Source organism: Lithobates pipiens, unplaced genomic scaffold, assembly GCF_037356315.1.
Source record: "Lithobates pipiens isolate NorthernLeopardFrog02 unplaced genomic scaffold, aLitPip1_a1.2 Scaffold_19, whole genome shotgun sequence".
NCBI classification, from domain to species: domain Eukaryota; kingdom Metazoa; phylum Chordata; class Amphibia; order Anura; family Ranidae; genus Lithobates; species Lithobates pipiens.
Window position 1 is genome coordinate 507,028,363 of NW_027507764.1, and position 24,276 is coordinate 507,052,638.

The window sequence follows — 24,276 nt, forward strand, 5'->3', positions numbered from 1 at the left end:
CTTAGCGCTGCAGGTTGCTCGGGCTCGCTCACTACATACACTTGGGTTGTGTCAGCATTAGGTTCACATTCACGCGCTGTTGGTCTTGTCATTTCTGCACTTACATCCTCATACTTGTCAGGTACGTAGGGGTATTGTTGTTTCGTGTGTTGGTTGTCTGTTCTCTGTTCGCTTGTTGTGTTTTCTCTGTTTAGGGCTTGGGTTAGGTTGCGGAGAAGGCCGGTGCTCATTCATCCCTCCACGGTCTCATGGGGGTTCAGTACTTGGTAGCACCCCATCTTTAGGGGTGGGACCATTCCAAACTCTTAGCTCAGGTTATCACAGAGGTTCCCCTTTCCCACCCTCAGCTGGGGGGGAGGGGAGGGGGGCAGTATTCAGGTGGTTATTCCCAACTCTGTTACAACCTCTTCCATCCACCAGTGCGGTGCATGTTTAGTGCAGGATTCTTCAACCCAGTTCATGTGGTTTCCTCTATGCGCTCTTATTTGTTAGTCAGGATGGTGGGGTTCATAGCCATTAGGCTTGCACTGAGGTGTCAGCTGCAGCTCCTGTTCTTCTCAGTGCGCCTTCAGGTGATGTTGGTTTTTCTCTCAGTGGCTTGTAGAACTGGGGGGGCAGTGTGGTCTTGGGTATCAATCTGGCCATGGTTCTTATCCAGATTTTGCAGTGGGCTTCTCACAAGGCGGGATGGTCTCATAGGTTCATGCTTATGGCTTTTGCTGGGTATTACATCGGCAATTTGGCCTCATCTGCCAATTCCTTGAAGTATCTTTCAGGCGACCAGTTTTCAGGACCTACAAACCCCTGTCAATCTGTCCATTTTTGCGGCTCACCCTATCTATCCGTCAAGGGAGAGAAGTCGGGGATGTTCTCTTTGGCGTGGCTACAAGTTACCGGACAGGTTTACGTGGTGTTTCAGACTTCCTGTCTCCTTCCCTTGGCAGTTCCCAGTTAGTGCTCTAGGCAGTTCCTCTCTTACCGCTTACTACTTCCCCTTCTTTGGTATAGATGGGAAGCTAGGGGTTTGTGGTTGTATTTCTGTACCTTAGCCTTGGTGTCAGGTAAGTAAGTTGGCCTCCTCTGCATCATTCCTTGGGTCTGCGCTTTCTCCATTCTCTCACTACAAACAGTTGTTCTCACGTCCAGGTTACTTGCCAAACCAGGCTGATATCCTAACCCCCTTTTCTGTTATTCATCAGGTTCCTGGGCATTTTTGTGGGTCCCGCAGGGTGTCCTTTCTTTACATCGGGTTCATGGGGCGCTGGAGAGCCTCCATGTGAGCAGCGACATACGTAACCCCCCCTTTTTCTGTAGGCAGCCGGGCATTCGCATTTTCCGGACCTTCTTTGTAGCTTTCACATCACACCTACTTGTGTCTTCTTGCCCTCTTTTAGGCATACTGTCCAGCCAGGCCAAGGCACACCTCAGGCCTTGGGTAGTTAGGGTCATCGTATTTCCAAATGATGACTCGGACTACAAAAGCCTTTAACACTTATGAAGTGTTTGCCATTATAAATTTCAGTATACCAAAGTAACAGCTAACAAAAAAAAGGTCTAAAAACACTGAAGCAGCAGACTTTTGAAAATTAAGATTTGTGTCATTCGCAAAACTTTTGTCCAGGGTTGATTGGATGCACCTGAAAATGATGAAAAAAAAAAAAAAAAAACACGTCAAATCTGACCCAGTTTAATGCCAGGAAGTGAAAAGAATACCTCTCCATGCCCTCAGTTAACCACTTGCCTACTGGGCACTTAAACACCCTTCCTGCCCATACCAATTTTCAGCTTTCGGTGCTCACACTTTGAATGACAATTAGTCACTGTACCCAAATTAATTTTTTGTCCTTTTTTTCCCCCCCCACAAATAGAGCTTTCTTTTGGTGGTATTTGATCACCTCTGGGGGTTTTATTTTTTGTGCTATAAATGAAAAAAAAAAAAAGAGACCGAAAATGTTGAAAAAAATAAAAAAATAAAAATAAAATAAAAAAAAAACAAACGCATATTTCTTTGTTTCTGTGACAAAATTATGCTAATTATTAATTATTCTTCATAAATTTTGGCCACAAGTTATACTGCTACATATCTTTGGTAAAAATAACCCAAATTAGTGGATATTATTTGGTCTTTGTGAAAGTTAGAGAGTCTACAAGCTGTGGTGCGAATCATACAAAATTGATCACATCTGATGTATTGGTGGTCCATCTCACTTCTTGCGACCCGAACAAGTCAGGAAAGTGCAAATACCCCCCAAATGACCCCTTTTCGGAAAGTAGACATTCCAAGGTATTTAGTAAGAGGCATGGTGAGCTTTTTGATGTTGTAATTTTTTCCCACAACATTGTCATAGGTTATTTCTCTCACATGGCATGTGTATACCACAAATGACACCCAAAAAAAAAAAAAAAAAAAAAAAAAAAAAAAAAACACGATACCACATGTGTGGTACTTTCACAGCCTGGCCACATAGAGAGGCCCAACATGCAGGGGGCACCATCACGTGTTCTAGGAGCATAAATTATACATCTAACTTGTTGACTACCCATTAACCACTTGCCGACCGCCGCACGACGATATACGTCGGCAGAATGGCACGGGCAGGCATATGGGCGTATATACAAGTCCCTGCCTGCCCGCGGGTGGGTGGCCCGATCGGGCCCCCCCCCGGTGCCTGCGGCGGTCGGCATTCCTTCGAGAGCGATCCGGGATGAGGGGGCGGCCATTCATTCATGGCCACCCCCTCGCGATCGCTCTCGACGAATGGAAATCCTTCGTGACATCACTTCCTCTCCTGTAATGTAAACCCAGGAGAGGAAGTGATGTATTCTCTCCTCCGTGTCGGCATTTTTCGTTCCGGCACCGAGGAGAGAGGTTCAGTGAGTTGCACCAACACACCACACATACAGTAGAACATGCCAGGCACACTCACACCCCCCCTTTACCCCCCGATCACCCCCCCCCCCCCCAATTACCCCTGCCCCCCCAGTCACAGTGACACCAATTGCTTTTTTTTTGCATTGGTGTCATTTGTGACTGTAATAACTGTTAGGGCAGTTAGGGTTAGCCCCCTTTAGTTCTAAGGTACCCCCCTAACCCCCCCAATAAAAGGTTTAACCCCGTGATCACCCCCCGTCGCCAGTGTCACTAAGGCTGGGTTCACATTGCAGCGGTTTGAGAACGGATGTGATTCGCACCGCACTGCAGTGCAAATCACATCCGATCTCTGTGCGATTCGAGTTCAGCCATACAGATAGTATGGCTGAATTCGTGTCGCACCCGCCGCAAACTCGCACGGGACCCTTTTTTTTGGTCCGCAGCAGAATCGGATCGCATGGGTGTTCACACCATGCGATCCGAGTTTGCAGATCGCACTGCGATATGCGAACTGATCTGGGGGTGTCATTAACATTTCACTGACACTCCCAGCAGTTCGCATAGGGCAGTGTGAACTGCCGCCGGGAGGCATGCGATGCGGGAACCCGCCGCGGATTCGTGGCGTTCCCGCATCGCTCCAGTGTGAACCCAGCCTAATAAGCGATCATTTTTCTGATCGCTGTATTAGTGTCACAGGTGACGCTAGTTAGGCAGGTAGGCATTTAGGTTTGCCGCAACTTTTTATAGCGCCAGGGACCCCCATATACTACCGCATAAAGCCCCCTGATTGCCCCCTAGTTAACCCTTTCACCAGTGATCACCATATAACTGTTACAGGTGACGCTGGTTGGTTAGTTATTTTTTTATAGTTTCAGGGCACCCGCCATTTATTACCTAGTCTCACTAGTGTACCCCTAAATTTAGGGGTGTCTACTTTCCAAAATGGGGTCATTTGGGGGGGGTTTGTGCCATCTTGGCATTTTATGGCCTTCAAAACTGTAACGCCCTTAGAAAGCCTGAAGGCGGTGCTTGGTTTTCGGGGCCCCGTACGCGGCTAGGCTCCCAAAAAGTCCCACATATGTGGTATCCCCGTACTCAGGAGAAGCAGCAGAATTTATTTTGGGGTGTCATTTCACATATGCCCATGGCATGCGTGAGCAATATATCATTTAGTGACAACTTTGTGAAAAAAATAAATAAAATAAAAAGTTTGTAGTTTTCCCGCAACTTGTGGCAAAATATAAAATATTCCATGGACTCAACATGCCTCTCAGCAAATAGCTTGGGGTGTCTACTTTCTAAAATGGGGTCATTTGTGGGGGTTTTGTGCCATCTTGGCATTTTATGGCCTTCAAAACTGTAATAGGTAGTGAGGAGTGAAGTCAAATATTTACGCCCTTAGAAAACCTGAAGGCGGTTCTTGGCTTTCGGGGCCCCGTACGCGGCTAGGCTCCCAAAAAATCCCACACATGTGGTATCTCCGTACTCAGGAGAAGCAGCAGAATTTATTTTGGGGTGTCATTTCACATATGCCCATGGCATGTGTGAGCAATATATCATTTAGTGACAACTTTGTGAAAAAAAAAAAAATATATTTTTTTGTCATTATTCAATCGCTTGAGGCAAAAAAATAAAATATTCGATGGGCTCAACATGCCACTTATCAATTTCCTTAGGGGGTCTACTTTCCAAAATGGGGTCATTTGGGGGGGGTTTTGTACTGCCCTGCCATTTTAGCACCTCAAGAACTGAGATAGGCAGTCGTAAACTAAAAGCTGCGTAAATTCCAGAAAACGTACCTTAGTTTGTAGATGTGACAACTTTTGCGCAAACCAATAAATATACAGTTATTGACTTTTTTTTTTACCAAAGACATGTGGCTGAATACATTTTGGCCTAAATGTATGACTAAAATTGAATTTATTGGATTTTTCTAATAACAAAAAGTAGAAAATATCATTTTTTTTTCAAAATTTGCGGTCTTTTTCCATTTATAATCGCAAAAAATAAAAATCGCAGAGGCAATCAAATACCATCAAAAGCAAGCTCTATTTGTGGGAAGAAAAGGACGCAAATTTTGTTTGGGTACAACATTGCATGACCGCGCAATTACCAGTTAAAGCAGCGCAGTGCCAAATTGTAAAAAGACCTCTGGTCATTTACCAGCAAAATGGTCCGGTCTGAAAGTGGTTAAACTTTTGAAGGCCCTGGAGCACCAGGACAAGGACACGTGGCACCGATGACAGTGCCACATATTAGTGCCAATATGTGGCACCGATAAGTTGCACTGGGGACAGATAGCACTAACAGGTGGCACTTTTTTTTTCACACTTACGGCCACTGCAGCCGTTAATCTCTCCCTTCTCACACTCAGTCTGTGTGAGGAGGGAGAGCGGCGCTGAGAGATGATCTCATATGTTTACATATGAGATCATCTCTCATTGGACACGCCGATCGCGCTGTAAACGGCCGCTGTGATTGGCCGTTTACAGCGATCTGTGACTGGCTGTGTCCGAGGGACACGGCCAGCACAGAACTTCCCCGATGCGAGGACGTCCAGGTACGGCCTCCGGGCAGTTAGCGTCCGCGAAGCGGTTAATACAACAAGCTCCAATGTGATGATATGCAATTTGTAAAGCAGTCCTTAACCATTTCACTCTAGTGTGGACAACCTTGAAGTCACACAAAAGGGCCTTTATTAAAGCCACAAATAATAAAAATAAAAAAGGAAACCCAAAAAACACACACCAACAGCAAAAGCCGCAATATTCCATAAAGACAGACACAAAAAAATAAATAAATAAATAAATTCCCCATTTATAGTAATAGGTGAAATAATCTTGTTTGGTGTGATTTTTCTTGCTTTATTATAAAAAGATACCTTAATTCTTAGGACAAAAAAAGTGTTGCATTGGAGAAAATGCTCTTATATCAACATCTGCTTAACAAAATGTATTCAAAGGAAGGCAAACAACAAAATTTGAAAAATTGTGTTTTTATGTACAACAGTATGAACTGTACAGCAACAAACAAGTACATATTTAGACACTTTAAACTACAGGGCACACAGCATTTCAAGTTTAAATTGGTAAAGTTAAAACTGTAGCTAAAACATTTTTATTTAAAATAGTGTCTACATAGTAAGAAATGTAACAAAAATAAATAAAATAAATATAATGTCAGTTTAAACTAATTTGCTTATACACAAAAGCAAGGTGGCTCTAAATACTGTTCCAGAACCAGTATATATATATATTTAGATGCAAAATGGAGACAAGAAGTGCTACAGCTGCAATACATTTGTATCACAATAAGTTTGCCCCATCCGGTGGTGTGTGTGCATGCAAGTATGGCGAACTGTAAACAGCAGATGCTGCAAAATACAGTACTAAACGATATAAAAATTTTAAAAAAACACTGATAAAAGCCAAAAAAGGGGGATGAAATAATTCAAAGCCTTTTCAAATTGCGCTTACTCTGAGCACTTCCAGGGAGAATATCCTTTTTGTGGATTCTCTTTCCTGACCCCGAGCCACATTCTTTCGAGCCATGAAACGCGCACAAGCATAGAATACAGAAGTCAAAGCCACAATCCTTCCTACTGCACTTGCCACGCTTCTTTAGAGGCTGATATTTAGCTGGGTACTGGCACTGCGGGCAAGGTTTCAAAGCTTCATCCGTGAACAAAGTTTTGGCAATCTGCAACAAAAGGTTTTATAGTTAGATATAAGCAAACTAGTGAAAATCAAGACTAATGAACTAAAAGACATAAATGTGCGTGTATATTAATATAAATATATATTTTTATTTTTTATGTTAATAGACACAGGGTTATCCCACAAAATAATTTTGACTTTAGGTTTTCTATTGAAAACATAGGGGATATATAGATATATAGATATATTTTCACAATCGTAGACCTTCACAGTAGTGCAGCACAACTAATTAGTAATCTTAAAGTGCCAGTGGAAAAGTATCTCATTATGCCAATATAGTCAGTGTGAATTATGTTGAAAGAAGAGAGAAGGGCATATGGTGCACAATTGAAAAGTTATATACAAGGAGGATGTATAAAACCAAAAAGTGTTAATCAATATGTGGGGGTTGAGGGAGCTAGTCCACAAGGAATTGAAGGCTAGAAGTCAGACCAGACAAGGGAGAGTTTGTAAGGCTGGATTCACAACTATGCAGTTTTAGTGCTTTTTGCAGATTTGCACTAGAGCCCATTTAAAGCGGAGGTCCACCCTAAAGTGGACCTTCCGCTCATTGGAATCCTCCCCCCCTCCGGCGCCACAATTGGCACCTTTCAGGGGGGGGGTGCAGGTACCAGTGCAGGTATCTGCACCCACTTCCGGGATAGCTCTCTGCAGAATCTACGCCCCTTTCCGAAAGTCCCCCGCTGCCTGCTGGGAAACACACAGATCCCAGAGGCAGCGGGTCCATCCTTATTGCGCAGCACGACTCGCGCATGCGCAGTAGGGAACCGGGAAATTAAGCCGAAAGGCTCCACTTCCTGATTCCCATACCCAAGATGGTGGCGGTAGCACCCGAGAGACGATCGAGAGATCGGCTTCGGGTGCCGACATCGCGGGTGCGCTGGGCGGGTAAGTGTCCTTATTTTAAAAGTCAGCAGCTGCAGTATTTGTAGCTGCTGGCTTTTAAAAAAAAAAAAAAAAAAAAAAAAAAAAAAAAAAAAAAAAAAAAAAAAAGCGGAACTCCCGGCGGACTCTCGCTTTAACATGGTTTCCAATGGAACACGATCTGTAATGCAAAAAGCACATAAAAACACGCATAGGTGTAAATCCAGCTTAAGAGTCCTTTCATTAGACTGCACTTGTATAGGCAGCTCAAACAAAGACAGGAATGAACTCTATGAAACAAACACCAGCTAAGTGCAGCATAAAAAGGTCACTTAAAAGCGGTGTTTAATTTTTTTGGTTGAAACAAAGGGGGTGTTGCCTCTTGGATCCTAAGCCCAGGCTGTACATGGGGCCCTCAGCTTCTACCCAAGCCAAGCCCTGACCCTGTCCAATCATTAAACTGTTTCCTTTGCAGTGCTCCAAAACCCCCGTAAACCTTAAGTGGCGCTAGATGCAAACATCAGTAAGCCTTCCCAACACTGATGGTGGTTGTCACCAGCCAATAGTAAGGGTCAGGAGGCAAGAGGGAAAAGCCAACCCCTTTTGCAGACAAAAAACACCAACATGTTTTGTTAATAGGATTTTAGGAAAAGTAGCAAACTGACCTTCATATATTCCTGCTGTTTTCTTCCTGACAGGGGAACAGAGGTATTCTCTATTGGTGTCAAAGAAACATCTAACGAGGTAGGTGTATGGAAGACCAGCCTAGCTTGAGCTTGAACGGATTTCAGAGCAGAACGGTTTAATGCTTGTAATCTGGTAGCAGCATCTTCGGAAGAAATCATCCACCCTTGCTTAAATATTAAGAGAAAACAAACATACGTTATCAGGGCTGAAAATGAAGGTAACACTTTCAGCTTCAAGAGAGACCCTCACATTTACAGACTACGGAATGCTGTCGACTGTTAGTGCAAGTCCCCAAGTACTATTTCAAGATGATGCTCAGTAACCAAAAATAAACTTTGTCCAGATTGTAAGCCTTTAAAAAAAAAAAAATAAAAAAAAAAAAATATAAGGAATTCAAGGGAAGACTACTCGATTGCTCACAACAGTCCCCAACTGGTGTCATGGACCTACTGCTGAACAACCATACTGCTAAATGTCTGTCCTAGACAAAAAAAAGACAATGATTTGCATACGTGCTTTCACTAAAATTCACTTTGCTGATCGCTAACTGGACATGTGCAAGTCACATGACATTGAAACCCGCTAAGCCCGAGAGCTAGATAAATAATGGTCTTACTCTTAAAAACTGAAGATATAAATAATAATAAAAAAAAAAAAAATAAAAAATAAAAATTATAATTACCTCCATTTCAGCTCTCATCTTTTTCTGAAATACTTTTCTCCTTTGATTTGCATCCTTGTCTTGAACAATAATTTCCCGCCATGCCTTGCTTACTTTCCAAATACTAAGAGAGATACATTAAAACCATTTAATCGTTTATAAAGTTCTACAATGTACAGAAGAATATTTTCCAAGTTTCTATGTACATTTTTTTTTTTTTTTTTTTTTTTTTTTTTTTGAGTACACACAGTTCTTGCGCCTTAGCATCCAGAAGCAAAAGTTAGCAGGCACATCCAGGCACATCCCAATCCTCCCCAACTGCAGGCCATCCATCAGATTGTGCCTTTAGGCTCGAGACAATTTGCAAGCCACAGAATTGTAGAATGCAATCCACCTTTTTATGTGGCATTTATTCAAAATCCAAAGCGGCAAAATGTCTCTGTACTGCCAACAGCAGAATCACAAGTTTAACATGGTCCCTTTAACTCCATGTCCTTTTATTAATAATTTTCAATAGCATTCAAGATTTTTTTTCATTCCTCTGTACACATTTTCCTTTTCTGCCTGATGCTCCAAGAGTTACTCTGCAAAGCTGCTTCCCTGACAGTACACTGCAGAAGCACCATGTTACTATGCAACACCATAGCTGCACCGGAGAGGGGGGTACATTCCAAAACTCCAACTTAAAACCCCTGTCTGGCCATCAGTGGTAAAGGAGAACTCTTTCACGTCTACCATATGACCACTTCAGCACAAGCCCAGGTACAAAAGGCCATACTTCTGGTTGTTTAGATTTAAAGATTTCAAATTTATATGCGCTTTTGTGAACAGGTCAGCAATGCTTTGGGGGCTATATAAAGCATTGTCTGGCAGGGTATGTGCCCACAAGTCTGAATAGCCAGATGTCTGCATGAGGTATTTCTACTACTGAGACAATTGGCAAGGGGGAGGTAGCATTCCATCAAAGTACAGTTGTCCTTTAACCGTTAACCCACCTTCCTGATCAAAATTATAAAACTGAAGAACTTTGGATACAATCAGGACAGACTTCATTCTGCCTGAAAGGCTACAAACACTTGTAAAATACCAAACATGCTTGGCTTATATATAAAAAGAAAACAGCTATACAAGGCACATGTGTCAGGTTTAGAAAAGACCCAGTAACCCATCATGCTCAGAACACTGCATATATTCATCTATAACCATTTCTGTATTTAATTATCCAAAATGTGTTTAATTGTTACAGCTAATCAAAAAGGATCCAATGTTATAGTATGAGCAATCAGGTCTGATATAGTGAACATATGATGGGATCAATACTAAGAGGTTATACACCAATATTGGGTTGATATACATTTTTTTTTTTTTTTTAATAAAATGTGAATTGTATTCATGAGTCCCATGACCGTATCCTTTCTTTGTTTGCAACTAGAATTAGGGATGGAGGCTTGTCACTGTGGTTTGTGCCAGATCATTTTCTATTTTTCGCTATTCATGGATTGATTACCATTAAGTGTACTAATAGATGGACCCTTAAAAGTCCCCATGCAATGTTTAATGTATTATAGTTTAATATGGGATATTGGTGCAGTAATGAGACATTCGTTTCCTCATGCACAATTGTCTAAATGAGGACAGATACACGGATTGTTTAGAAATTCTGCAGGCTGCCATTTAAGGCTTGGTTTGTTTGCTGTGTGAAGTGGTATTCTAACATTTGACTACAAAAGTGGAAAAACACAATATATTGAGGGTTTCAATCATTCCTTTCCCCCCCCCCCCCCCCCAGTCTGTCCCAGATGGTCTTCTCTTCCAGGTCATGCACCACTTTAGTTGCCCACCTCTGGACTCACTATCAATATCTTTTTGTAAGCCAATTCACCAAATGAGACACATTTTATATAAGGAAATCTGGACCTCCCTTCCCATGTCGGTCATAGACTGTTTGAATCTTGGCCGGTTCAGCTGAGATTTGAACCATGTATTGGCAGGCCGATTGAGCAACTTTGGTACAACCAGCCTGTCTGATTTTTGATGCACTAATCACTGGGTGTTTCTTTGGGCCAGGGCGACTCCCTCCCTCCTCCGGGAGAACACAATAGCTCTGAAGGAACAAGAAAATGGCGATAGATATCACACATGTATACACTTTACTGGCTTAGCCACAAAATTTCCTTGCCATTACCTGCAAATGCTTTCAACATCCAAGACTTTAAAGATAAAAGTTAATATGTGGTTCAAGTTTCGGAACTTCAACTCATTCAAGATGTCTACTTTTTCTAGACCCATTTTCCTGCCGATGAGTCTTGTAAGTACATCTTCTGATGCCAATGAAAAATCCAAACTGCCCAGAAGATCCTGCACAGTGGTCTGCTGAGCCCTCTTTCTGGTACTTCTTGTCAACATCTCATGAACAACACGCAGGGCCGGTGTACCCGTTAAATCTTCAACCTTTAAAACAGAATTGGTTTGGCAGCCTACAAAGCTTAGTTCATTTTCCTCATCCACAGATTCTCTTGCTACTTTTGATTTGTATATTGAACTTAGTATATGCGTTTCACTATAATCTTCTTCAACATCAGACTGTGAGCCTCGCTCCCGCAAAGTGGATAGTCTTCTACATCTATCCAATTTTCGGAGGCGACTTTTGTTAGGAGCAGATTTCGGGGTCTCCTTAGGTTTTTGAATTAGCTCCTGGAAAGAGCCTTCATGATCAGTTAAAGAGTCCTGCGATTTATCAAAGCTGAGTGAGTGAAAGGCACTATCCTCAGTTATGGAGTTTTCCAAATCACTCGCTTGTGCTGCAGTGGGTGTACATAAAGAAAAATGAAAATTAGCTGCAAGATCGCTAACAGGCGTTTGAAAATCCTCTTTGGCATGAGAAATTAAATTGCAGACTGGAGTAGCTGGTATCTCTGGGGTGTTTTCCTCACTAATACTCAGAATGCTCTCATTAGGAGAATCTGATGAAGGTTTAACCGGAGACAGGTTGTCTACATCTGAGAAAGGATCAGGGCTACATTTAGAATCATCTATGGTGGAAGACCTCTGCTGAGCAAAAGACATCCTCCAGTTTTTACATGAGGTACCAACATCAGGTTCGGCTTTTAAAGTGCTTGTAGCTAAGGGTTTGTAAATGGTTTCTCTAGGAGAATCCAAACTATTATAAAGTCTTGTCTCAAATCTAGCAAAGTGTTGAGGTTTCCTGCTTTTGGAGGTTTCCACTGAATATTCTGATGCTTCAAAGTCAAGGTTTCCACCAGATGTAGCTTTGGCTACAAGTAGTCTACGTCGTAGCGAACAGTCTTTTTTAACACCACGTGGAGTTTCATAGATTTGATTTTGCCTTTTAGGAAATGTCCCAGTTTCACATTCCCAGATTTCTTCATTTCTTATAGGAGAGCACAGCAAAGTTGGATCTAGGTTTTCAGAATTCTCATTAGTGGGAGTATTTGTTTCTGAAGAATCAGTGCTGGTTTCACAGCATCCAGGACTTAAGGCCTTGAGGGATTCATTGTATCCACTGTCTTGAGATATATACATCCGAGACGCTCTGTAACCAACATCTTTCTTTGCACCCTGTGCATAACCAACATGGTTTTCAGCAGGACTGTCAAAAACCGCTCTTTTGTAGGCCATGTCCTGTTTCTTTCTTCTGTAAGCCTATAAAACATAAAACGATGGTTAGGAATGCACTTATGCCAGAAAATCAAATAAGCCAGTTTTCAATTTATAAAAACTCAACAAAAATGTAATATGGAACAGCATACAAGTTTTTAGGTACACATTCTCGACAAAGTACAGAAAAATTCCTGTTGAAATATAAAAAAAAAAAAAAAAAAAAAAAAAAAAAAAAAAACACACAAGCCAAGCCCAGCCATTACCCATGTGTGCAGGACATTGTCCTGTAGAATAGTTTTTTTTTTTTTTTTTTTTAAAGCCATTCATTCTACAGGACAATGTCCTGCACACATGGGTAATGGCTGGGCTTGGCTTCAGTTTTCTGTGTGTGTTTGGTGATTTATTTTTATTTTTTTTTTAAAAAGGGAAGACACCTAGCTATTAGAGATTGTAAACAATGAAGGCTCTTTTCACCAACAGTGCCCTTTAGCTGTGTGTACAATAGCACCACCACATACTTTTGACAATTTAGGGTACACGAGTACAGCCAGTCATGGTAATGACAGGCTGTACACTACACCTGGGGAAAATACAGCTTCATTAAGGCTGGGTTCACATTGCAGCGATGCGGGAATGACGCAAATCCGTGGCGGGTTCCCGCATCGCATGCCTCCCGGCGGCAGTTCACACTGCCCTATGCGAACTGCTGGGAGTGTCAGTGAAATGTTAATGACACCCCCAGATCAGTTCGCATATCGCAGTGCGATCTGCAAACTCAGACAGGAATCGGATCGCATGGTGTGAACACCCATGCGATCCGATTCTGCTGTGGACCAAAAAAAAAAAAAGGGTCCTGTGCGAGTTTGGGGCGGGTGCGATGCGAATTCAGCCATACTATCTGTATGGCTGAACTCGCGTCGCACAGAGATCGGATGCGATTTGCACTGCAGTGCGAATCACATCCGCTTCTCGTAGCCGCAGCAGTTTGAACCCAGCCTTAAGCTGAATGAGCTCAAGCAGCCCATACCGCATTTTTTCTGCCTCCATGAGCTCCCAAACCTCTCCCATTTTTAATAAGTGCACATTAGTTGCAGTCACGTGCACTAGTCCATCATGAGAGCAAGAGAGGGTGACTAGTTCCCTACATATAGTAGGGCCATAGAGAACAAAAAAGAATACTTTTTTTTTTTTTTAAACCACAGTTTAGAGTCACTAAGTGTAGCATAGAATAATTAGGTCTCCTGCCGTGCCAGACAGGGCTGTGCCAGAGCTGGGTACATCTCAGGACCAGAAATCCTAATCATTTAGCATGCAATACAGCTCCCTTATATGTATTAATTGTGACTAATGGTAACATGTAAAAATGCAGCCCGGCTCTGGAGTCCCCCTAATTTATTTATATATTTTATTATAATATATCTGTTTGGGAGTTCAGCTTTAACATGATATAGTTAAAAGGATTCTAATAGTCAAAACAGGTTTTCCCCACCAGTTTCTATCCCAGTGACAACAGCTACCAGGCCAAATAGGGAGGGTATATCTCCCAGTAAGGACACCGAGCAACAATTTAAAAAACCTGACAGGGGCTACATACACATTATCTCACAAAAGTGAGTACACCTTACATTTTTTGTAAATATTTGTGAAGCCACAGCTGGGCACCCACATTTGCAAAGCCGGCGCCGCAGAGAAGCAAGGATTTGGGTGGCCACATCGCTGGACAGGTGAGTGTCTGTTTATTAAAAAGGTCAGCAGCTACACTTTTTGTAGCTGCTGACTTTTAAAATGGGTGGAACTCCGCTTTAACCCTCTTGTGCATGGAGTTCACCCGAGCTTTAAAGGTTGCCACTGGAGTCCTCTTCCACTCCTCCATGACGACATCATGGAGCTGGTGGATGTCAGAGACCTTGTGCTCTTCCACCTTCAGTTTGAGGATGCTTCACAGGGTTTAGGTCTGGAGACGTGCCTAGCCAGTCCATCACCTTTACCCACAGCTTCCTTAGCAAGGCAATGGTTGTCTTGGAAGTGCGCTTGGGGACGTTATGGTCAGAGACTAGGCCGTAGGGCAGTATTCCAAGAGGGGATAATGCTCTGCTCCAGTATGTTGCAGTACACTCCCACCACCATGCTTGACTGTAGGCAAGACACACTTGTCTTTGCACTCCTCACCTGGTTGCTGCCACACACAACACCATCTGAACCATGTCCTTAGTCAGTTTGTCTTCAGAAAATGGTTTGTGGGCTTTCTTGGGCATCATCTTTAGATGAGGCTTCCTCCTGGGACAACAGCCATGCACAACAAATTTGATGCAGTGTGTGATGTATGGACTGAGCACTGACAGGCCGATTTCCCCCCCCCCCCCCCCCCCCTTAAAGCAGAGGTCCACCCTAAAGTGGACCTTCCGCTCATCGGAACCCTCCCCCCCTCCGGTGCCACAATCGGCACCTTTCAGGGGGGAGGGGGGTGCAGTTACCTGGATAATCCAGGTAACTGCACCCACTTCCGGGACAGCTCTCTGCGGAAAGGGGCGTAACTTACGCCCCTTTCCGCAAGTGCCCGCCCCTTCCCGCAAGTGCCCCGCTGCCTGCTGGGAAACACACAGCTCCCAGAGGCAGCGGGGAGCGTCCTTATTGCGCAGCGCAATTCGCGCATGCGCAGTAGGGAACCGGGAAATGAAGCCGAAAGGCTCCATTCCCTGATTCCCATACCCAAGATGGCGGCGGGAGGACCCGACAGACGACCTAGCGATCGGCTTCGGGTGCCGACATCGCGGGCACGCTGGACAGGTAAGTGTCACTATTTTAAAAGTCAGCAGCTGCAGTATTTGTAGCTGCTGGCTTAAAAAAAAAAAAAAAAAAAAAAAAACACGCGGAGTCCCGGTGGACTCCCGCTTTAACCTCTGCAGCACTCATACATCCATTTCCCAAAGACAACCTCTGGATGACAGAGAGACAGAGAGACATTTAACACACCTGAGACCTTGTAACACTAACAAGTCACATGACAACAGGGAGGGAAAATGGCTAATTGGGCCCAATTTGGACATTTTCAGTAAAATGTACCCACTTTTGTTGCCAGCGGTTTAGAGATTAAATGGCTGTGTGTTGAGTTATTTTGAGGGGACAGCAAATTTACACTGTTATACAAGCTGTACACTCACTACTTTACATTGTAACAAAGTGTTTTTTTTTTTTCTTTTTTAAACATAACAATAAAGTTGGTAAACATGTTGCTCTGCAACAGCGCAGTCTTTGGTGATTGGCAACTGAAGATTTGGGATTAAATGTAAAATCTCTGTGTGGCCAACATAGGTACAGAATCATAAAAACAAAAAAATCTATTTCAACTACGTGCTTTTTTTTGTGCAGTGGCTTGAACTGACGACAAGCCAAGGTATAGGAGCATTTAGCAGCCTGCTCTGCCTCCGTGTGGCCCGCTAGATGTACACACAGGAGGAGAGCAAAGAAAAGACAATTTTGTTACATTTCAGTCAGCCTTAAAATTCCACTATAGCAAAAATTACTGTTTGGTGGCTGTATGAAGCCAATACTTGTAGTTATTGTATTAAATTATGATTTTATCCCCACAATTAACCGAGCTGTCCAGAACAGGCAAAAATAAATAAAAAAAAAAGAAGGAGGGGGGGGGGGGGGTGTAAAGAATTTCAGCATCCCGGATGCATTTTTTGTATACACATACATGCATTTTGATTCTTTGTAGTTGATAAAAAATAAAATAAAAAATAATAATAATTTGTTGAAGGCACTGGAACTGACAGCATGGGTGTGAACTAGGGAATACATGTCAAACGCTGTGCATGCAGTCTGAATGCACTTTAACCACTTCAAGCCCAAGCCGATTCTGGTATTACTCTCCTACATGTAAAAATCATAAGGTCCCCCCCCCCCCCCCCCCCCTCGATAGAAAATGACTTAGAACCCCCAAACATATCTATTGCAATTTGTTTTATGTCATGGTATTTGCACAGCAATTTTTCAAACTCAACCACCCCCCCCCCCCCCCCCCACTATATAAATTACCCCAATTTTTTTGTATGTTGGACAACTAGATGCCAAACATATCACGCACACTACAGAAGACGTCTTGCTCTAGACTTGATGCTTACTCCAAAGTTTGTGGAAATACCTCACATGTGTGGTTTGGATGCAGTTTACAAAAGAGAATGGGCGAGCTTTATAGAACAACACACACAATTTATTTTTTTTGCAAACAATTCTTCAAGACGAAATTGGTGGATTTTCTTTGCCTGCCCCCTAGATGTTTAAACCCCTCCCAGCCACGGTCATTAGTACAGTGACAAACAGTCTATACATATCCCATAGTTTATAGACACTATAACTTGTGTAAACAAATCAATATACGCTTATTGGGATTTTTTTTAACCAAAAATATGTAGCACAACGCATTTTGGCCTAAATTTATGAAGAAGTTTGATTTTAAATTAGTTTTATAGCAGAAAGTATTTTTTTTTCTAAAAAACCACACACACACATTCTCCCCCCCCCCCCCCCCCCTATTTTCTTTAATACGGCAAAGAAAATTATTTATTTATTTTTTTTACATGACCAGCCGCTGCAGGTTTACTGCAGCAGAATGGCACGGCTGGGTTAAATGTTATCTTACTTCGCTTCACCTTTTGGCCACTAGGGGCGTGCATGCCAGCAGCTTTGCCCGGAGGGCTCGATGACCTGTGATCACTTGTGACAGAGCCCAAAACACACAGATCCCATTTCTTTTAGGGGAGTAGACAGATCATGTGTTCATACATGAAGATTGATCTCTCCCCTTCCCACCCCCCCCCCCCCCCCCCCATTAGAATACACCTAGGGAACACAGTTACCCCCCTTGATCGCCCACTAGTGTTAACCCCTTCCCTGCCAGTGACATTTACACAGTAAATCAGTGCATTTTATAGCACTGATTGCTGTATAAAATGTCACTGGTCCCAAAAATGTGTAAAAAGTGTCCAATTTGTCCGCTACAATACCATAGTCCCGATAAAAAAAAAAAAAAAAAAAAAAAGAAAAAAGTTGGATTTTTATTATAGCAAAAAGTAATTGAGCAACCAAATCTTCCAGGGCTGAAGTGGTTAATAATAAACAGTGTGATGCACCATTACAATGCCCCAGCACTAATCCCTTACACAGTGCACACCAGTAGCTGCTGTAAAACAAGGCTTTTGGTGCAAACAAACCTTAAAAACAAATAAATTCAGCGTCAAACTCATGGTTGACAGTAGGGCTGCAACTAACTATTTTTTTTTTTTTTATCGATTATGAAAATAAGGGAAGGGTAATTTGTTGTTGGGCAGAGTGAAAAACACAAATTGCCGCAAAAACACATTACTACATCCTTTTCTGCAGCTTCTCCATTGAACCAAAAAAAAAAAAAAAAAAAACATTTTTTGTGTTAACCACTTCAGATCCGCGCTATTGCCAAATGACGGCATTAGCGCGGACCTACATTTCCGGGACTACGTCTATTGACGTCGTCCCGGTTACGAGCGGCCTGCGCGCCCCCCGAGGGGCGCGCGCGGCGCGCTCTGTGATCGGCGAGTCCGTGAGACTCGCCTGATCACCGATCCGTGTAAGGGGTCGATCCCGACCCCTTATCACGTGATCAGCTGTCAGCCAATGACAGCTGATCATGTGATAAAACGGAGCCGGTAATCGGCTAGTATTCCTCCTCGCGCTGACAGCGCGAGGAGAAAAAAAAAAAGCCGATCGCCGGCGGCCGTGTTCGGGACATCAGTCCCGATCACGGCCAGCAATTCAAGCGGACACCTGCCCCCTGCCAGTGCCCACCTGCCACCCGCAGTGCCATCCTGAAATAAAGTAAGTACCCCCCTGTCAGTGCCACCCAGCAGTGCCCATAGTGCCCACAGTGCCACCCAGCAGTGCCCACAGTGCCACCCACAGTGCCACCCAAAATCTGCCTCAAAGGTGCTGCACCCCAGTGCCGCCCATCAGTGCCCAGCAGTGCCACCTATCAGTGCCACCTATCAGTGCCCATCAGTCCCATCTATCTGTGGTACCTATCAGTGCCCATCCGTGCCACCCATCCGTGCCACTTATCCGTGCCATCTTATCTGTGCCCATCTTTGCCCATCAGTGCCGCCTTATCTGTGCCCATCAGTGCCGCCTTATCTGTGCCCATCAGTGCCCACCAATGCAGCCCATCAGTGCCGCCTAATCAGCGCACTTCAATGAAGGAGAAAAATGACCCGTTTGCAAAATTTTATAACAAACTATTAAAACATGATTTTTTTTTTTTTTTGCATCTTTTTTTGTTTGTTTAGCAAAAAATAAAACTCCGAGCTGTAACTAAATACCACCAAAAGAAAGCTCTATTTGTGGGAAAAAAATGATAAAAATTTCATTTGGGTACAGTGTTGTATGACCGCGTAATTGTCACTCAAAGTGCATCAGCGCTGAAAGCTGAAAATTGGTCTGGGACTGAGGGGGGTTTAAGTGCCCAGTAAGCAAGTGGTTAAAAAAATAAAAAATAAAAAGTCCTTGTCTTTTTCAAATACGCAGCAGCTGAAAAAAAATCATGGATGTGAGCGTGTCCCATAGGAAACCATGTAAATGAACTGTAGTGCGTTTCTGCAAAAAGCACCAAAAAAAAAAAAAAAAAAAAAAACCAGGTGTGATCCAGGCCTGAGATGTTTAGTAACATAATGGGGTTAAAAAAAAAAAAAAAAATAAAAAAAAAAAACCACTCTAAGATTAGTACAAAAAGAGCAAATAATCGCTACTGTAAGGGGTTCATTTTTTACTATGTGACAGTGAAAATACAGTAGCAATTTGCTCCTTTTGTACTATAAAGGGTTAATTTTAGTTTTTTTTTAACCCCATTATGTTAGTAATCGATTAATTGTTTCAGCCCTAGTTGACAGACTACTTATTTCAGGGCTTGTTCACATCATATAGGTGCATCTGAGCATGCGTATGTCTTTATGGTGTTTCCATTAGCCTATTAATTTCAATGAGCTGCTAAACATGCAAAAATACATGGCAGGCACGATTTTTTTTTTTTTTTTTTTTAAATATGCCAGACAGATTTTCAAGCAGCATGATGCAATGCAATAGGTTGTGTGGTATCGTGCTGAATAAAATGCACTGCAATAACACATGACACCACCAGCTCATCTCCCTCAAGCATGTCGTGCGTTTTTGCTGCGATTTGCGGTTTTTTTTTTAATCCACCCATCAAGTTGGCCAAAGAAAAGAAAAATAAAAATAATGCAAAACAAGAAAAATGCATCAAAAACCGTGTAAAAATGCACTGCAATAAAAAAAAAAAAAAAAAAAAAAAAAAAAAAGCAAACTGCATAGGTATGATCTGGTACTCTACAGAGCATAAGAAAAACCTTTACTTCTGGGTCACACTGATGTGGGGTGGGATTTGCAGCAGTTCCCGCATCGCGTCAGAATCGCACTCTGTTCAGGCGAACCCCCTAATAACGCTTTGCAAAAGGTAGCGCGATTGACATAACCAGATAGCGTTGCTACAAATACCCATGCAATCCGATTTCAGTCCGACAAAAAGAAAACAAAACAAAGCATTCGCCTTTTTCGAGCGGGTGCGGTGCAATTTGAGCCATACAAAATGAATGAGCTCAAATCGCACTGCAAAGAATTGCATGTGATTTGAACGGAAATGGGGTGCGATTCCCTGCACCGCTGTAAACCAAAGTGAATGGAGATATACAGAATTATTTATAGTGCCTGTCTACAGGAGAGACCACAGAGGAAACCCATCACAGCCATGGCACCGTCCACAGATAGAGACCCCCAGCTATAGCACCCCTTACCAGTTGTACCCCCTTCAGGCTATGACACCCCTAACAAGCCACCACCCCCCCATGACATCTCCCTAGCCCAGCTATTGCACCCCTCTTTCCATCTCAGCTAGGGCACCCCACCCAGCTATGACCCCCCTTTGCCAGTCCCCTCATCTCCTCTGGTCACCTTCAGTCCTTGTAGGAAGCTCCAGCATCCAGACTCATAATTCGGGTCCATAGAGCTGAGTGTACAGAAATAAGGAGAAGACAGCCTGCTATGACCCCCGCCCGGCCACACACTTATTTATTATTATTATTCTGCTCATTACACGGGAGGTTGCCGGTTTCCCTATGGCAACGCCAATCCCCGGCCTCGGCTGCTCTCTATGGGAACCGGCGTCCCCCAGCCAGCCTTTCCCTCACTGACATTCGAATCCCCCGCCTAAAACCAACTGTCACCTGCATGGGAAGAAAGCGCGCCCCCTTCCCCTCACACACGAGCGAGCGCCTCAGATGCGGGAGCGTGCACCAGAGCTCGGTCCGTGTTCTTGAAGGGTGTACAGTGCGGGGTCATGTTATGTCATGACAGTGACTTGTCGTGGCGGACGGTGCTTGAAAAGATCCCCTGTATATAACAATGACACATTCCACAATAAAGTACTCCAGTGTCCTGAGTTCACATTTCATTAGGTTCTAGTCACAGCGTTTTGATGGAGTGTGCATCAAACAAAAACAAAACTATATATCACTGCATTGAAAATAAAAGTACCACATGCAATCCTCTTCTCAGGATACACGGCTTTCATCCTCAATGGTCCAGTGTGAAAGCAGTCTGGCCTTCACATTGGAGTGACAGGAAAGGTGCTTTGCAGGTACCATTTACAGCGCCTCAGTGTGAAAGGGGTCTTATAGTGCAAAAAATAAAAACCCAGTGTTGAACAAATACCACCAAAAAGAGCTCGATTTGTCAGTGGGAAAAAAAAAAAAAAAAAAAAAAAAAGGGATATAAATTTAATTTGTGTACAGTGTGCAGTTGTCAGTCAGACCCCCTTTCACACTGGGGCATTTTTTGAGGCGCTTTAGTGTAAAAAAATAAATTAAAAAGGCCTGTGAAGCGCCTGAAAGAAGCCTCATCTGCAATGCCAATGTGAAAGCCCAAGGGTTTAAGAGCCCTTTCACACTGGCAGCGCCCGAAAAATGCTGGTAAAGCGCCACTCAAACTAGTGGCACTTTACAAGCGCTAGCGGGGAGCTTTTAACCCCCGCTAGTGGCTGAATTAAACGTTAAAAGCACAGCTGCCGAAAGCGCTTTGCAGACACTTCCCATTGATTTCAATGGGAAGGGGCGCTCCTAAAGCGCTGCAAAGAAGCTGCTTGCAGGACTTTTGATGCCCTGCCAGCGCAGCGCCTCAACGTGAAAGAACTCAGGCTTTCATATTGGGATTGCAGACGAGGCTTCTTTCTCGCATTAGATTCACACAAAAAAGGTGCAGGGACTCCCCCCCCCGCACTGGAATTGGACCCATGCGATCCGATTCCTGTCCATATCCACAGTTCGCACTGCGATGCGTTCTGGGGGTGTCATTAACATTGTATTGACACCCACAGAAGTTTGTAGAGGGCCGTCTGAAATGCCTGCGGGAGAGATGTGGGACCCAGCACTGAAACCTAGACTCACACAGTATTTTCACAATTTGCCAAACAAAAAACGTGACACAAAGTTTTTCAGAATTTTTGACAGACAGCAATACAAACTTGACAGGTATTCTAATCCCTCTCCAGTTCTTCAAAAGGGTTAGTTCACCTTTACCAAAAAACTGCCAATGCGGATGAGTGTCTGTAGATAAACAAATTGTGCAGCTCTGACTAAACTTGAATAATGCCCTTGCTATAGGTGTAGGCCACTTACTGTACATACCTCATGAGGTCTGACTGGATTACTCCCAGAACAGAGAGGCCTAGTCATTACTGCTCAGCCTTACCATCACAGGAGTGAGCTCTCCAATGACGAGGCCTCTTTGCAACGTCCTAGAATTATTCTAGTCAGGCCTCTGAAGGTACATAAATGGCTTACACCTATAGCAAGGGCATCATTCAACTACAGTCAGAGCAGCACAGTTTATATTTCTCGACAAACACCCCTTTCCTGCATAGGCAGTTTTTTGATAAAAGGTGAACTAACCCACTAACATGTATGTATGGTCCTACAACTTTTAGGATACTTTCATAATGGAGCGGGCAGGCGCCGGCGGTAAAGCTGCGCTAAAAATAGTAATACTGCCATTTTTAGCAGTGCTATTTGGCTGATTCATGGGTTAAAACCGCCCGCTTGCGGCCGAAAAAGGGTTAAAGCCGGGCTGGCACTTGTCTTTAATGGCCAGGCGCGCTTTAGGAGCAGCGTATACACCGCTCCTATAGCGCTGCAAAGATGCGGCTTGCAGGACTTTCTTGACCATCCCGCAAGCGCACCGCTCCAGTGTGAAAGCCCGAGGGCTTTCCCTCTGGAGAGGCAGGCGAGGAACTTTACAGGTGCCATTTTTAGTGCTGTAGTGCCTGTAAATCGCTTCAGTGTGAAAGTAGCCTTAAGCGTTTTTCTTGCCGAGAAAACTTCCCTCTACTGCTTATCTTCAAGATGCCACAGGAAGTAAGGCAAATTCCCCATCTTAGACAGTTGTCACTGGAATATATATATATATATATATATATATATATATATATATATATATATATATATATATATATATATAGGAAGATTTCCCTTTTAACAAAAAGTAATGAACGCACACACGCACTCTAGTTAATTTTAAAATGGTGGACTAAACTCACCACAATCTGATCATATCATTTCCTTTAGTTCTGCCCACACGTTTGTAGGGAAGAGGCCCGTTTGAGCCCAAGGAATCGTTCACATGGGCATACAGCGTTCACCCATGCTGGGGCAAAATTTGGTGCAGTTGAGCATGGTAGCCAATCAGCTTGTTCATTTAAGCTTTGACAAAAAAAAAAAAAAAAAATTCTATATCTATATCTATATATATATATATATATATATATATATATATATATATATATAAAAACACAATAGCTCAGCTGGGGAGATTGCAGCACTAACATCAGATGTGTTAGTAGGGTAATCTGTATGTTTTTTTTTCCATTCAGCCCAAATGGACAAAATAAAAAAAACACACAACAACCTCCGTGTGTTCTCAGCATTAACCGTTAACTTAGAACGATGCACCTGAACATAGAACAATATGGAGGTCAATTTCAGTTAAGAGTTTAGCTCATTAGAGCAAAGGGTAATCCACAGCCTCCGTGAGAATATATTACCAACATTCAATAAGAGCAAATCTAGAGGCAATTGTACATTGACCATACCCCACCTGTAAATCCATAGAGATTAGTTCACCTGAAGGCTTCTCTGGATAGCCTAGTGGATTTTTGTTTCTCTTGGATAAATAGCAAGGTAATGCCTGGCACCAAGGTTAGGTTAGGTTAGCTGATAAGTTCACATTTGTTAGATCTCTGGGTCACATTACCTGTCCACATGACTTTTATTGGTAGACCTTCATCTATTGACCAGATTGGGAGGATCTTCTGCCTGCAGCAGGTGTCCAATCTGGCAGGGAATTTGAAAAAAAAAAAAAAAAGGGCCACAAGATCAATGGTAGTAATAAAAGGCGCCCTTTAGTCTGCCTTTATTTTTATTTTATTTTTTTTAGAAGAAAGTGAACACTTTTAGCTTTAAATGGTAGAATTTTGGGAAGCTTTGAACCTTCAGAATGGCAGCCAGGCAATCTTAATTTCCAGAAAAAACTAGCAATGACGTTTGTGGTGCTGTATAGGTAGTGAGAATGCTGCAGCAGGGAAGATTCATGATTTGGTTAAAATGAGAATTTATTGCTGGCAGTAAAGTAAATGTACTTGGTAATTATGAATAAATAAGGTTAAAGACTGCATTCCTCACAATATTGTTACATGTATACATTATATATACTTTAGCACTGAACTTCACATAATGTTGCTGAAACCCACATCAAAGGTGCAT

The 24,276-nt window shown here is 43.0% G+C and overlaps 1 protein-coding gene across 2 annotated transcripts; it reads right to left on the reverse strand.

Annotated features, from left to right (window-relative positions):
- Nucleotides 1-5,855: 5,855 nt before the first annotated feature.
- FBXO43 (F-box protein 43) lies at nucleotides 5,856-23,718 on the reverse strand. 2 transcript variants are annotated; one of them, XM_077493101.1, is made up of 5 exons: nucleotides 23,612-23,718; nucleotides 10,986-12,463; nucleotides 8,822-8,924; nucleotides 8,118-8,306; nucleotides 5,856-6,571 (listed from the first exon to the last, which is right to left on the reverse strand). In XM_077493101.1, exons 1-5 carry the CDS (start codon nucleotides 23,621-23,623, stop codon nucleotides 6,323-6,325), a joined length of 2,031 nt encoding a protein of 676 aa, XP_077349227.1. In that variant the 5' UTR covers nucleotides 23,624-23,718; the 3' UTR covers nucleotides 5,856-6,322. The 2 variants fall into 2 exon arrangements, with proteins under 2 accessions (XP_077349227.1, XP_077349226.1); XM_077493100.1 differs by lacking the exon at nucleotides 23,612-23,718 and adding an exon at nucleotides 20,417-20,652.
- Nucleotides 23,719-24,276: the final 558 nt, after the last annotated feature.